The sequence below is a fragment of the Pan troglodytes genome, chromosome 16 (assembly GCF_028858775.2).
Source record: "Pan troglodytes isolate AG18354 chromosome 16, NHGRI_mPanTro3-v2.0_pri, whole genome shotgun sequence".
NCBI classification, from domain to species: Eukaryota; Metazoa; Chordata; class Mammalia; order Primates; family Hominidae; genus Pan; species Pan troglodytes.
In genome coordinates, this window is record NC_072414.2 from 34,314,512 (window position 1) to 34,329,263 (window position 14,752).

At 42.2% G+C, this 14,752-nt stretch overlaps 1 protein-coding gene across 29 annotated transcripts in view; it reads left to right on the forward strand.

The window, feature by feature from the left end:
* The window catches only part of LOC453361 (calpain-3), a 144,474-nt gene that overhangs the window by 72,273 nt on the left and 57,449 nt on the right, over positions 1-14,752 (forward strand). For 13 of the 29 annotated variants that reach the window (XR_010151630.1, XR_010151631.1, XR_010151632.1 and 10 more), the window contains 7 exons: positions 639-703; positions 3,029-3,105; positions 5,716-5,790; positions 8,059-8,172; positions 9,416-9,528; positions 11,336-11,439; positions 12,037-12,131. Coding sequence is in view for 20 of the 29 variants with exons in the window: in XM_063794793.1 (XP_063650863.1) it covers positions 639-703; positions 3,029-3,105; positions 5,716-5,790; positions 8,059-8,172; positions 9,416-9,528; positions 11,336-11,439; positions 12,037-12,131 (643 nt within the window). In the remaining 9 variants the exon portion in view is untranslated. Of the gene's footprint in view, positions 1-638; positions 704-3,028; positions 3,367-4,630; positions 4,779-5,715; positions 5,791-8,058; positions 8,173-9,415; positions 9,529-11,335; positions 11,440-12,036; positions 13,673-14,345; positions 14,460-14,752 lie in introns of those variants that run through there. The other 16 variants (XR_010151637.1, XR_010151636.1, XR_010151638.1 and 13 more) reach the window with 10 other exon arrangements.

Sequence of the window (14,752 nt, forward strand, 5' to 3'; positions counted from 1 at the left end):
TAAGCTTATTGAGCAGCGTGGTGAACAGGGTGCTGGCTGTTGGGGACACAGAAGATAAAAACTGCTACTGCTTTGTGACTAAAGTGTGAATATTTGATAGGAGACAGAATAGAGATATTTCAAAGAAAAAGGAAGTGGCTTTGTAATAAAATTCATTCAGTATTTAACCTATCAGTATCTTCTCATGAAGAATAACTTATTTTGCCAGGCTTAGGCTTGAATCATATGAAAAAGAGTCTTGGCTCTTTGGCACGTTCCCATTTCCTTTGAATAGTTATAGAACTGAAAATAGGCCAGGCTTGGTGGCTCACACCTGTAATCCCAGCACTTTGGGAGGATCATCTGAGGTCTGCAGTTCGAGACCAGCCTGACCAATATGGTGAAGCCCTGTCTCTAAAAATACAAAAATTAGCTGGGCATGGTGGTGTGTGCCTGTAATCCCAGCTACTTGGGAGACGGAGGCAGGAGAATCGGTTGAACCCAAGAGGTGGAGACTGCAGTGAGCCAAGATAGCACCACTGCATTCCAGCCTGGGCAACAAAGCGAGATCCATCTAAAAAAAAAAAAAAAAACTAAAAATATAAGTGATTGATTGCAATGTCTATAATGTTAAAACAATAATTTTTTTCTTTCCCCAGGCCTCTGTGGGTAGAGTTCCCTGATGAACTAAAGACTTTTGATATGGAAGATGAATACATGCTGGGTGAGCATTTCTGTTTTTTTTTTTTTTTTTGAGACGGAGTCTCACTCTGTCACCTAGGCTGGAGTGCAGAGATGCTATCTCGGCTCACTGCAACCTCCGCCTCCCGGTTTCAAGAAATTGTCTGCCTCAGCCTCCTGAGCAGCTGGGATTACAGGTGCCCACCACCATGCCCGGCTAATTTTTGTATTTTTAGTAGAGACAGGGTTTCATCATCTTGGCCAGGCTAGTCTTGAACTCCTGACCTCATGATCCACCCACCTCAGCCTCCCAAAGTGCTGGGATTACAGGCGTGAGCCACTGGGCCTGGCCAAGCATTTCTTGATTGATTACAGTCATTATAAAAAGTGTAATTATGTTTTTATTATATTTTCTAATATAAGAGCAATAAAAAAAGTTCCTAATTCCAAGAAAGACAAAAAATAAAAATATAGGAAATTCCTTCACCAAGATTTCTAATGCATTATTAGTAGGATCATACCTCCATTCTGTTGTGATGTAGCATTTCTCATAATATTGTTCTTGCTGACTTATTTGTGGATGTCGTTTAGGATTCTTGTTCTGCGTTCACTCCTCTAATCCTGTGAGATCACTTGGGGGAAGGGAAGTAGAAAAAAACAGCCCAGGTGGTGATAGTAAAAAACCAGAAGAGCTTATTTCATATGCAATAATAGGGTTTTTCTTTGGTTGACCTCTTCTTTAACAAAGATTAACTATCAAATCCAGAACATAGAATTTTACCAGCTTAGTAGCAGGGCTCAAGAAGCCAGGCTAAATATACTGTTCCCCAAAGGGTGAATCTCATTTCTGAGTTCTATTTTTTTTTTTTTTTTAATGGAGCCTCATTTTGTCACCCAGGCTGGAGTGCAGTGGTGTAATCTTGGCTCACTGCAACCTCTGCCTCTGGGGCTCAAGCAATCCTCCCACCTCAGCCTCCCGAGTAGCTGGGTCACAGGCATGTGCCACTATGCCTGGCTAATTTTTTCTATTTTTAGTAGAGATGGGGTTTCGTCTTGCTGCCCAGGCTAATCTCGAACTCCTGACCTCAGGTGATCCACCCACCTCGGCCTTCCAAAGTGCTGGGATTATAGGTGTGAGCCACCAAGCCCAGCCCCATTTCTGAGTTCTTTTAAGTCTCCACTCATCATTAGGTCTCAGTTTAATAGTCACTGCCTTGGAGAAACTTCCCTGACCACTCCTGGTTTCCTTATACCTTATTCTACCTAGTAAAAATCAGCCCCTCTTATTATGTAACTTTCATTCCATTTTGTAATTTGGTCTCTTTTGGTATTTGTCTTAATTCTAATTAATTTGTAATTATTTTTTAATATTTGTTTTCACTAACTGTAAACTCCGTAAGGTCAGGAGCCGTGCTTGTCTTATTGGCCACTATATCCCCAGAGCCTAGCATGGTGCCCGGCATGCAGTAGGCACTCGAAATAAGTATTTATTGAATAAAAGAGCAAAGTAGTAAGTGGGTGAATTTTACATACGTGTTGTGCCAAAGTCAAAGCCAATTTAATAATCCAGGTTGCCTTTAAGAAAACTAGAGGCCAGGCATGGTGGCTCATGCCTGTAATCCCAACACTGTGGGAGGCCGAATATGAGATCGCTTAAATTGAGGAGTTTGAGATTAGCCTGGGCAATATAGCAAGACCCTGTCTCTACAAAAAATTTAAAAATTAGCTGGGCACATTGGGTGTGTACCTGTCGTCCTAGCTACTCAAGGGCTGAGGCTGGAGGATTACATGAGCCCAGGAGTTAGAGGTTGCAGTAAGCTGTGATTGCACTGCTGCACTCCCACTTGGGGAACAGAGTGAGACCCTGTCTCCTGTCTCTAAGGAAAAAAAAAAAAGAAAAAGAAAACTGCAGCCTCTCTGATGATAACTCCAAGCAAGAGGGTCGGAGCACCCACACTGACCACACTTCTGGATAATAGTTGTGGGCTCCCCATCTTCAGCGTCACTGACAGCAAACAGTGAAGCACTTGGAAAGGAGCAATGGGGGTGCTTTGGCTACTGACACACTAGCAGTTAGACACAAAATGAGACCGATGGACTGTGTCAGAGTCCCTTCCTATAATCTCAGTATACCCAGAGTGCATTAATGACAGGCGATGACCTTTTTGAGCTCACCTCTTTGAGCGCCTGCCCTCTTTCTATCAGTGCATCTCTCTGACAAATCATTGGTTCAAGTCAGTCTCTGCCTCTCTGAAGTTCACAGCTGGGAGGTCTGTAACACCATGATAGCTAGCACTCAGTTAAAGAGAAAGGAGATTTTTAGACCTCTTATAATGATACTCAACTTTATTTCCTCTCCATTACTTAGGGAGTGCATTATTGGTTCATCCAGTCACAGAACCAAAAGCCACCACAGTTGATGTGTTTCTTCCAGGATCAAATGAGGTAAGAGTAATAATAAACAGCCACATATCTGATATGTCTCATATCTCTCATCCCTTCTTTTCTTTTAGGAAAGAGATTTCTTCATCATGTGTTTGTGAACACACCCCAGATGACTATAGCAAGTAATTATTATAATAAGTCATGACCACTGTCCTCAGAGGTCAAGAAACTTAATGGAGGAGAGGAGGGAGAAAGATGAATTGGTGAGGATTCCAAGGAGGATCAGAATGATTTTTAATCTTCACACTTTGACTAGTAAAAGTGAGTCCTGATAAACACACCGAGGCTTGGGGTAGGAAGAAATCTTCAGTCTGCTATGAGGTATCAAACTCTGGGGGAAAGCAGATATGAAGTGACTTTGCTCTTTGGTCTGGCTCTATCTGAAGCCTGAGTTTTTGGTACCAAAAGCTGGTCTCAATACACTCACTGAAGTGAGTAAAAAGTAAAAATAGTGACTCCCCTCCCAAATTCCTCTGCTCTTTTATTAGTTATTGTCACTAATTACTGTCCCAGGTATAAAATATCATCCTAGACCTGCTGGAGCCCAGGGCACTGAACCCAGGCAGGGCACTGGGGAGAGGAGGGAATACCAGCGGTCTGCAGGCAGAGAGCCATGGGTAATAAGAGCAGCCTCCAGAGACAGGCCACAGATAAATCCAGAGGGGCCAGGAGAAGAGCTGGAGCAAAACTCAGGTCACCAGACTAAGGGAGAAGGGTGTGGAAGGGAGAGCAGGAAGGAGACAGACCCTAGAGAGCATCCTTGAGCACTGGAGCATGCCACAGGGTTCAGCAGGCAGGGGAAGAGCCATGCAGGTATGGAGCTGGCATGGGACTGCCAGGCCACATAGTCATGGACTGTCAAGGCAAGTGGCAAGGTAGCTGAGCCAGGCCACGCTCGCTGCTCAGTACTGTCAGGTGCTGGGCTGGCAACCCCATGAAACCACATCCAGCGCCGTGCTCTCCCTCAACATAGCTTTACGTGTTTGGTGGTGGTTTTAGTTTCTTGAGGCTTCTGTAACAAATTACCACAAACCTAGTGGCTTAAAACAACAAAACTTTATTCTCTCACAATTCTGGAGGCTTGAAGTCTGAAATCAAGGTGTCATCAGGGGTGGTTTCTTCTGGAGGCCCTGAGGGAGAATCTGTTCATGCCTCCCTCTTAGCTTCTGGAGGTTGCCAGCAACCCTGGGCTTCCTTGGTTTGTAGCCACGTCACTGCAGTCTCGCCTATCTTCACGTTGCCTTTTCCTCTGTGTGTCTCTGTCTATCTCTTATAAGGACACTTGTGGTCACATTGAAGGCCCACCTGGATAATCTGGGATAACCTCCTTGTCTCAGGATCTTTAACTTAATCAAACCTGTGACCATAGAAGGTAATATTCATTCCTTCCAGGGATTGTGATGTGAGTACATCTTTTTGAGGGGCGACGGTTCCATCTACTATGCGTGTCATTATTGACAGAACAGTAACCAGGCTTCTCTCCAGAATGTTCATGAACTATGGTCTGTTCTCTTGGTTTCTCCAGTTATTTGGAGTTCTGAAGATGAGGACTCTTTACTAAGGTTCCCCTGCCAAGTAGAAACCTGAGGAAAAGGTTAAATGCAACAACTGCTGAGTAAATGCCCTGCCAGATATTTTTGCTGAGAATTTCTCAAGTTGATTCCAGCAAAGTGGTAGGTTCCCATTAAGAGGAACTGGCTCCCTTTCCGACTTAGTCACAGAGTTTTATTCGTGATCTATCATCATTCCAAACACGTCGTTGTGAGTGTGTATTATGTTCCTTCAGCACTATTTCCTGGACTGTTCTGTGATTGTTTCTCTTGCTTCACAAACCTGCCGTATAAAGGATGTGGTAATCCCTGGAGGTGAACTTGCAAAATAGACTCCAGGGCTGCCAGAAAGTGTACTGAGCTAGAAGAAAGAAAAAGATGTTTGTTTTCATTCTGCTTCTGATGATATCTTAAGAATTTATCCCATCAAATTACTTTAGAGGCCTTATTGGTACTTCAGCAACTAAACCCCCTTGATAGATAACAACCTTATCTTTGAATTGTGCTTTGTTTAAAAAAAAAAAAAAAAGATACTATAATAGTCATTCAAGTTTCCATTTTTTTCCTCCCAGATATGTTTCCTTCTCTGATGCTTCCTTTTCTCCTGCCTCTTTTGTAATTGATTTGCCTGCAATGTGCTTGTCTTCTTTGTTGTTTTTTTTTTCTTTTCTCCATCACCTCTTTCACTACTAGAAGCATTAAGTTTTTATAAGCCAAATGGACTATAAGATCCATGAGGACAGGAACTATGTCTTTTCTGTTCAGTCGTGTATATTCAGCACCTGGCACAGTGCTGGGCACATGGTAGATTGTTCAGTCGGTAGCTTTTGGATGAATAGAAAACAAATGGCCTTTTAGTTAAATTAATCAGCCATAGTCCTTTGGGATCTTCCTAAAAGCACGTATTCTTCCTAACTCCTACCCAATATATTTTTTAAGTTATATTTATTTTAGCTTTCTGGTTATTTGAAATCCAGGTAAGTGGATATTTTGCTGACTAATGAAATGGTGAGCAGAGTTGCTTATGTACTCTTTTTTACTGGACTCCGTTACTTTCTAGGTCTGGTATGACTATAAGACATTTGCTCATTGGGAAGGAGGGTGTACTGTAAAGATCCCAGTGGCCTTGGACACTGTAAGTTATTTTCAGACTACTATTTTTACCTATCGTGCTCTATTGGTCAGCTAGGGCTGCCATGACAAAATACCACAGACTGGGTGGTTTTACCCAACAGAAACTTATTTTCTCGAAGTTTTGGAGGCTGGAAGTTCCAGATCAAGGTGCCAGCCGATTCCGTTCCTGGTGAGGGACCTTTTCCTGGCCTATAGACTGCTACCTTCTTGCTGTGCCTACACATGGCAGAGAGAGATAAAGAGAAGGTGCTGTCTCAGTTTTCTTCTTAGAAGGACACTGTTCCTATTGTTTCAGGACCCCATCCTTATGACCACATTTTTAACCTTAGTTAACTCCATAAAGGCCCGATCTCCAAATATCTCAGGCTTGGGGATTCAGCATATGAATTTGGGAGAGATACAAACATTCAGTCCATAATGTGTTCCTCTGTAAAAAGAACCAAGGATGCTAGTGTTCTGCACAATAGCGCATACGCATAGAGACAGAAGGTAGGTCCGGGGGTGCCTAGTGCTGGGGCAGAGGAGGGTTAAGGAGTCATGGGGAATGACTGTAAACTGGTCCAGGGTTTCTTTTTGGGGTGATGAAAATGCTTTAAAATTGAGTGTGGTGATGGTTGCATGACTCTGAATATGCTGAAAACTGTTTAATTGTATACTTTAAATTGGTGAGTTGTATGGTATATGAATTCTATCAAAGCTGTAAAATGTGAGCAAAAAAGAGTTAAAAATCACATCTACTCTGATTTCACAGAACGAGACATCAGAGACAAACACACCTCTTCCCCGTATGTTTACATTTGTGTGTCTAAGAAGAACAAAAACACTGAAAACAGAAAACATGGTAGTCACCATATGTGCCATCTGGAATGTCATTCTACAGGATTAAGGCAAAAAACAGGAGTTTTCAGTTGTAATCCTGGGCCCAGGGGAATGCATCAGTTATGATGTTAAAATCAAAGTGGTCCATCCAGGCCATCTTGAGTTTCTAAAGGGAACTTTCTTTCTACACCTGAATTGCAACCACTGCCACACTAGTACAGGCCCAAAGTAGTGTGAAGATTAATAAATAGATACTGATATTATTTTGTAAACCATCAGCAGCAATATGAACCCCATTATTTAAAAAAATAGTTTCAGATACCAACTTTCAGATCTAGAAGAGAACTTAACAATTATCTACTCTAATCCCTCACACAGGTAAAAAACCCTGAGATTCAGAGAAGTTAAATTATTTGTCCAGGAACACAGCAAACTTGTGGCAGAATTGAGACAAGCCCCCAGGTGCATTCCCTTGGGCTGGACTCCCCATTCCGGAACCTATTTCACTCTAACTTATGGCCTTGTTCTTTGAAAAAAAAAAAAGAAGAGAGAGATTGGCCAGTGGGGGAGGGGCATATGTGGGGAGATGGAAGTGCTTCACTTCTCGCTGCCAAGGCAAGTTAAGCAGAGGTGGGACATCTGAACTATGGAGTCCTCAGTCTCAACTTCATGTATGTTCTTGTACTCTCCTGCATGCTCATTCTTGAGTCAGAGCAAAGCACAAGCCCTTCTCTGACACAGGCAGCTTCCTTACAGGAGGCGGGAAACCTACCCAGGCATTGCTACCTGGAGTGCCATTCCAGAAGACTCATAGTTATGGGCCTGTTGTTAGGGTCTCTTAAAGTACCGTTGGTAGTCTCTAATATAAGAGCAGCAGTTTCACAGATTTACCCTCAGAATTGAGTCAGTCATCCAGGTAATCCATAGAAACAGGGAGCAAGAGGGGACAGGCTGCAGTGAGTGAGGACAAAAGTCATCTGCCCAAACCAAGAAACCACCATCAGTTATACATACACACATACACAGACTTCTGGGCCCACTCACACAGACAGAAAACTTCACTCTTTAGCAGGGTTCTAGAAATAAGCATGTATATACTACACTGATAGGAAAATTTAAAATACAAAATAGGAAAAGCCACTTATAGGTTGGGCAGAAAGGAATTCATCACTTAAGAGGAAAAAACAGCAAAGACAGATGTAGATAACAAACCAATGAAGGGTGGGAAGTTTCCCTAATAATTAAAAAATGGACCATTCTTCAGCGTTAGAGCTCTTTTCCTTTTAATGCCAGGACCCCCCATATTTGCCATCTCTGTGCCCCAAAATTTATTTTGCCTACAAATCCGTACTTGTAGAGTGTGAATTTTATAAAATGAAATATTTTTAAATTCTACCTTGAAATTTTCTTATATGAATACTGCTTCCCTGAGCGTGCTGCTCTGTTACAGATTCCAGTGTTTCAGCGAGGTGGAAGTGTGATACCAATAAAGACAACTGTAGGAAAATCCACAGGCTGGATGACTGAATCCTCCTATGGACTCCGGGTTGCTCTAAGCACTAAGGTATTTGGTAAATCTGTTACCCATTTTGTTTCTACTCTTTCTTTACAGTGATAGCCTTTTGAGTGTGTGACACTACGTAAAAGTGGTGAGCTCCTGACATTTATCTAGAAATCAAGGTTTGAATTATTTCTGAATCATTGTTCAGCTTGTCTGCCTTCCTTGGAATTGTTCTTAAGGGAACTCTTGAGATCTAGAAATGACAGAAATGTTCCTCTTGGGCACTGTGAGTGTTGGTGCTCTTCAACTTGACATTGATTACTACTGGAGTGAATGCTTTTTGGGCCGTAGACAGCCTTCCCACATGGATTAGCCCTGAAACCCAGTCTCCCATAAAATGGTACCCATGTCTATGCACCATTTCAGAGATCCCAATCCCAACCAGTGATTTCTTATCAGGTAGCTCCAACAACGAAAACCCCCTTGGGCAAAGCCTGGGAGGATCCAGAAATGATGTGTCCTTTTCAGAAGATTTTTTAAGCCTAGTGAGGCCTGTAGCAGATTCCTCTCCTGTCCATTTGTTCAAACCTAGTACAGGGCCAAACACCAACCCTTACTCTTACTATATTAATACTTACTTGCATTGATATCAATATTATAAAATAATTCAGTTGTAGGGTTTTTTTTTTCCCTGTCTTTTTCACTTAGGCATGTCTTCTTGGGCCAAACTATGGGCCCCAGACCCATGTGAGGCCCCAGAATAAATACAAAAGACTAGCGATCCATAGCATATCAGGCGTTGTCAATAATAGTAAACTGCCACGTGGAGTGCTGCAACATTGTTTGACATGTAAAAGGGGTCCTCCTACTAAAAATAAAAATAAAATTTAAAAAAGGAAGCAGATACCATTCTCTAAGTGGAGGGTCTTCTAAAGATAGTTGATCTCATCTATTATGTATTAATTTTTTTTAACATCGTTGTCATTCAGTGAACTTTCTTGGCCTTGCTGTCACATTCTGGTGGAGTATTTTCAGGGAATCCACTTATACCACTGAACATACTTCACAGTTTAAATTCTTTGAACAAAGCCTAACTCTTTGTGCTTCTCTTATGTGACTTTCCTATTGTTTTACTATCTACTCAGGAGTGATTGGCTATTGAATATGTTAGGTATTTGTACGACTACTTTATATAGCTTGAATTTTTCACAAACTTTTTACTCTGTTGTTACCCTTTAGGAGCTGACATTCTTTTCCTGTAAAGCTATCATATAAGCACATTCTGTCTCTGTGATTCATTCTCCAGGGTTCTTCAGTGGGTGAGTTATATCTTGATGATGGCCATTCATTCCAATACCTCCACCAGAAGCAATTTTTGCACAGGAAGTTTTCATTCTGTTCCAGTGTTCTGATCAATAGGTAATGGCAGCTAAAGAAACTGTTTGTTTTCTTAAGTAAATCACACTATCCGTTCGGCATCCTCAAATGCACAGGTATGTTTTAAGGTACTATTTAAAGAAATGAATGGTGAAGGCCGTTTCTGGAATATTTTTTTCTTTTCTTTTTTTTTTTGAGACAGAATCTCACTCACTCTGTCGCTCAGACTAGAGTGCAGTGGCGTGATCTCAGCTCACTGCAACCTCCACCTCCTGGGTTCAAGTGATTTCTCCTGCCTCAGCCTCCCAAGTAGCTGGAACTACAGGCATGCACAAACACACCTGGCTAATTTTTGTATTTTTAGTAGAGACAGGGTTTCACCATGTTAGCTAGGCTGGTCTCAAACTCCCGACCTCAGGTGATCCACCCACCTCAGCCTCCCAAAGTGCTGGGATTACAGGTGTGAGCCACCGTGCCGGGCCCATTTCTGGAGTATTTTTCAACCTCTCTACCATGAATGATCCTCCCTTATTGTCTTCACTTTCCTTTCCCCCACTTTTTTTTTTTTGAGATGGAGTTTCACTCTTATTGCCCAGGCTGGAGTGCAGTGGCACGATCTCGGCTCACCGCAACCTCTGCCTCCGAGGTTCAAGCGAGTCTCCTGCCTCAGCCTCCCAAGTAGCTGGGATTACAGGCATGCGCCACCACACCCGGCTAATTTTGTATTTTTAGTAGAGACAGGGTTTCTCCATGTTGGTCAGCCTGGTCTCGAACTCCCGACCTCAGGTGATCTGCCCACTTCAGCCTCCCAAAGTGCTGGGATTACAGGCGTGAGCCACTGCGCCCGTCTCCCCAACTTTCTAAAAAATGAAAAAGGACTTAATTTAAGTTCCCACTAATTCCATTCATTCATCCATTCACCAGTTCACTAAATATCTGATTTATTACAATTTGATTATAATATCCAAGTCACATTTGTAACTTATGTGTTCTTCAGTTATTTTTCAAATAATTTGTTAAAAAGAGCTGATTTGGCCACCAGTTAGCTGTTCCTTGGTACACAGAGTCGTCTTTTTTTTTTTTTTTTTTTTTTGAGACAGAGTTTTACTCTTGTCACCCAGGCTGGAGTGCAGCGGCATGATCTCAGCTCACTGCAACCTCAGCCTCCCTTGTTCAAGCAATTCTCCTGCCTCAGCCTCCTGAGTAGCTGGGATTACAGACGCCCACCACCACGCCTGGCTAATTTTTTGTATTTTTTTAGTAGAGACGGGGTTTCATCATGTTGGGCAGGCTGGTCTCGAACTCCTGACCTCAGGTGATCTGCCCACGTTGGCCTCCCAAAGCGCTGGGATTACAGGTGTGAGCCACCATGTCCAGCGAGTCATCTTTTATTATTATTATTATTATTTTGAGACGGAGTCTCACTGTATCACCCAGTCTGGAGTGCAGTGGTGAGATCTCAGCTCACTGCAACCTCTACCTCCCAGGTTCGGGGGATTCCTGTGTCTCAGCCTCCCAAGTAGCTGGGACTACAGGCACCCACCACCACTCCTGGCTAATTTTTGTATTTTTAGTAGAGACGGGATTTTGCCATGTTGCCCAGGCTGGTCTTGAACTCCTGGCCTCAAGTGATCTGCCCACCTCAGCCTCCCAAAGTGCTGGGATTACAGGTGTGAGCCACCGTGCCTGGGTCTCTTATTATCTCTTCATCCTAGTAAATATGACTCCTATATGGATCATGCCTCCAAGGGACAGATGGGAGAGGAACTCACAAGGCTGGAGATGTTGAGCTGGTGGCCACTTCAAACCCCCATCCCTCTCCTTTTAATACTGTTTGTATCTATTCCAGTTCTGCTGACCAGAGGGGTCGTTATCCCAGCAAGTGTGTGGTGGAAAAGATCTTGGTCTTAGGCTTCAGGAAGGAGCCATCTTCTGTGACTACCCACTCATCTGGTGAGAAAGCAGTCCATTCTTACCTCACCATTTGTTTTTATAAACAGAAGTATCTGCAGTAAGATGATTAGTCCCCAAACAGACATAATATGCTGAGCCTGAGTGTGTGCTTTCAGGTAGAGGTGAAATATACTAGTCTGTAGAATAAATGAGGCCATCTTGCTTCTCTTCATGAATTGATCTTTCTGCTCACTTTTAATGTTTTTCTAAGGAAACTTATTTGGGGCTTGAAATAATATCATAGCTTCTCTGAATATTTGTTTAAACTATAGCTGCCTGAAGACCTGGAGAATCCTACCCATGTGTTTGGAGTTTATGAAAGGGCAGGGTGGGACTTATATCCTTCCTTGCTTCCTAAAGTTCTTGGACAAATTTATTTGTTCCTTACAGTTTCTTTTCAACCAATCTTGTGGTCAAAACAATGAAGTTTTCCACGTTTCTAAAACTTCATGGAAGTTCATGGGTAAAAGTGCTATTAATTTGGAGTGGGGTATAAGGTTTTATGATACAATGAGAAAACATTTCAGATTTGGAGAAAAGACTTTTCCCTTCTAGAGATTCATCAAAATTTCCCTCTTTTATTGTCTTGCTATTTAGATGGTAAAGATCAGCCTGTGGCTTTTACGTATTGTGCCAAAACATCCACCCTGAGCCTGGAGAAGCTCTCACTCAACATTGCCACTGACTGGGAGGTCCGCATCATATGACAAAGAACTGCCCCTGGTGATGTGAGCAGGGACCTGCCTGCCCCTTTCAACCTTTCCCCTCACCTTTTTTGAGATTTTTGCTGCAATCTGTTTGCCTTCCCTGAATCAAAATAATCTTTCATTCGTCACCATTGTACTAATGAACAATAGATTTCATGTTTTAAAATTTCAGATTTTACATGTTAAGATGTACTAACAATATTCCTTGTATCAAACATCTCCTTTTCTCCCTGATACATAGCCCTGAGACATTTATAGCGTTCAGGAGTCTTCTATTGCTTCCATTCCTTCAGCAGGGCTGCATGGGTCTGTTTTAACGTGGGCCAAGCCTACCTGGGCAGCCCATTTGCCAGGGCTTGCCTCAGGCCATGCAGCACTGGCGCTCTGGCTGCAGGAGCTGAGTTGCTCAAGGCCAGTGTCCAAGTGGACAGCAGCCTCTGGTACTCCCCCCAGTTATCTTCCACCCACGTGGACTGGGCGGAGCAGCCCTCTTCTGTGTGCACTGCATACGCTGCAGCCGTGGGAGTTATTCTCCCCTAGAGATCAACTTGGCAGCACGAAGGATTCTTTTCTCTTTCATGCTTCTCAGGCTCAATAGTTTCTAATTAATCTTAAAATCCATGTCTTTTACATTGTTTTTTAAATTAAGTGCTGTTTACTAACCAAATAATATTTATAACATGAGTAAGCTATAATTAATAACAATGAAATAAATACCCATGTACCCACCACTGGACTTCAGAAGTAGAACTCATGACTGGGACTAGGATGAGGCAAGGGAGACCCTGGCCTTGGGCACAAAATGTAAGGGATGCCAAAAAATACAGTAATCAAAGTAAGTAATATTTCAATCCAATATTTTTAAAAATCAGAATTAGTGCAAAAAAAACCATGATGAACAAAATATTAAAATTTAAAATAAAGACAGGATTAGTATTACTGAGTTTTCCTTTTGTCCCAGGCTCTAATATGGCTTGGCATGGGGCAGAACATTACAACATACCAGTCGTGTCATGGTGCCCAAGGCTCCACAGACCTCAGTGGCTACCTGCTGCCTGCCACAGCATCTGTTTTAGCAGCCTCAACTCCTCAGCACTCCTCAGCACACACCTCTTCTTATCAGGCTTCCTCCACTTAGCAACTTGCTAACGGCCACCTCTGTGCCTTCTGATCCCTGGGCGCCAATATCCTCCTGCCCTTACCATCCTTCCAGGCCCAACTTAAATCCCACTTTCCCATGAAGCCTAACTGCGTGAACACCCCTACCCCCATACCCATTAGCAGTGATTTTGCCCTTCCCCGTAATGCTGTCCCACTTATAACTGTGCTCTACTTAGCATTCTCAGGGATCATACCTTAATGTTTTCAGTATGTCTGCGTTCTCCTACTAGATTGTATGTCCCTCAAGAGCATGTTCTATTTCTCTTCTATCTGACAGAGCACTATTATACCTGACTTTCAGTAACTGTTAGCTGTGATTAGTTAGCTGGTGGATTTAATTGATTAAAAAATTACAATTGAATGTATTTCCATCTGATTTACTTTTCTGGTACAAGATTCTTCCCAAAGGCAATCAACATTGTGCATTTCCTTGTGGACACATTTCATAGTATGAGTTGAGATTTGAGCTCTGCACCATATGTAAGCTCACAGAGACCTGCACAGATTCTTTGCTCCTATTTCTGTAAGTTTTGCAGTTGAGAAGAAAGGAGCAAGCTTATATTAGCTGAAGCCATGGTGCCTATCTTCAAATTTCCCTTGCCAACCTAAAATAAAACTTAGCCAGAAGACTGGGTGCTCCTCCCTAATATAAATGATAGTTTTTAATAGCATTTACAGTTGAATAAGAACTATCTTCAGGTCAACATTTATTGCACGTCTAGTCTTCCATTTAAAATATTGTTGGAGGAATGGAGCAGTAACTAGTAGAGTAAGTTAATGAGGAACTGCTCTGTTTTGACCCAAATCTATATTGAAACATTTGGCTAGAGACAAGTGGAGACAGCCTGGTTGTTTTTAATGGTTTTCTGCTCTTATTGCTTCTCACACTTTACCTACCTCCCATTTCTGAATTTGTGTACCAGAGAGCAACATGGGGCTGAGTTGGCCTACAGGTATTATTACTTTTTTGTGGCTAATTCTTAATATGGTTTCATAGGAAACTGGATTTTATATAAGAAATTTTATTCATTTCAACAGGGTTCCTAAAAAAGCTCTAAAATGAATGCATAGTGTGTCTTTCCTTCAAGATGTAAATGTCAAGGAATGAGTTGGCAAATCAGTTTAAAAACACAAACTACCCAACAGAAAAATGTAAGTATAATCTTTCAGAGTAGCAATCTGGCAACAATATAAAAAATATTTTAATTTTAATAAAAATATGTGGGGGTCTCACTATGTTGCCCAGGCTAGTCTTGAACTCCCGGACTCAAATGATCCTCCTGCCTTGACCTCCCAAAGGGCTGGGGCTATAGGCATGAGCCACTGTGCCTGGCCTTACCTCCTCTGTTGGAACAGTTGGCAACATTGGAATGGGATCTTTTGATTACATGATAATTTTTTTACTTTTGAGCATTGTATTAGGATCATGTAGAAGAATTTTCTTG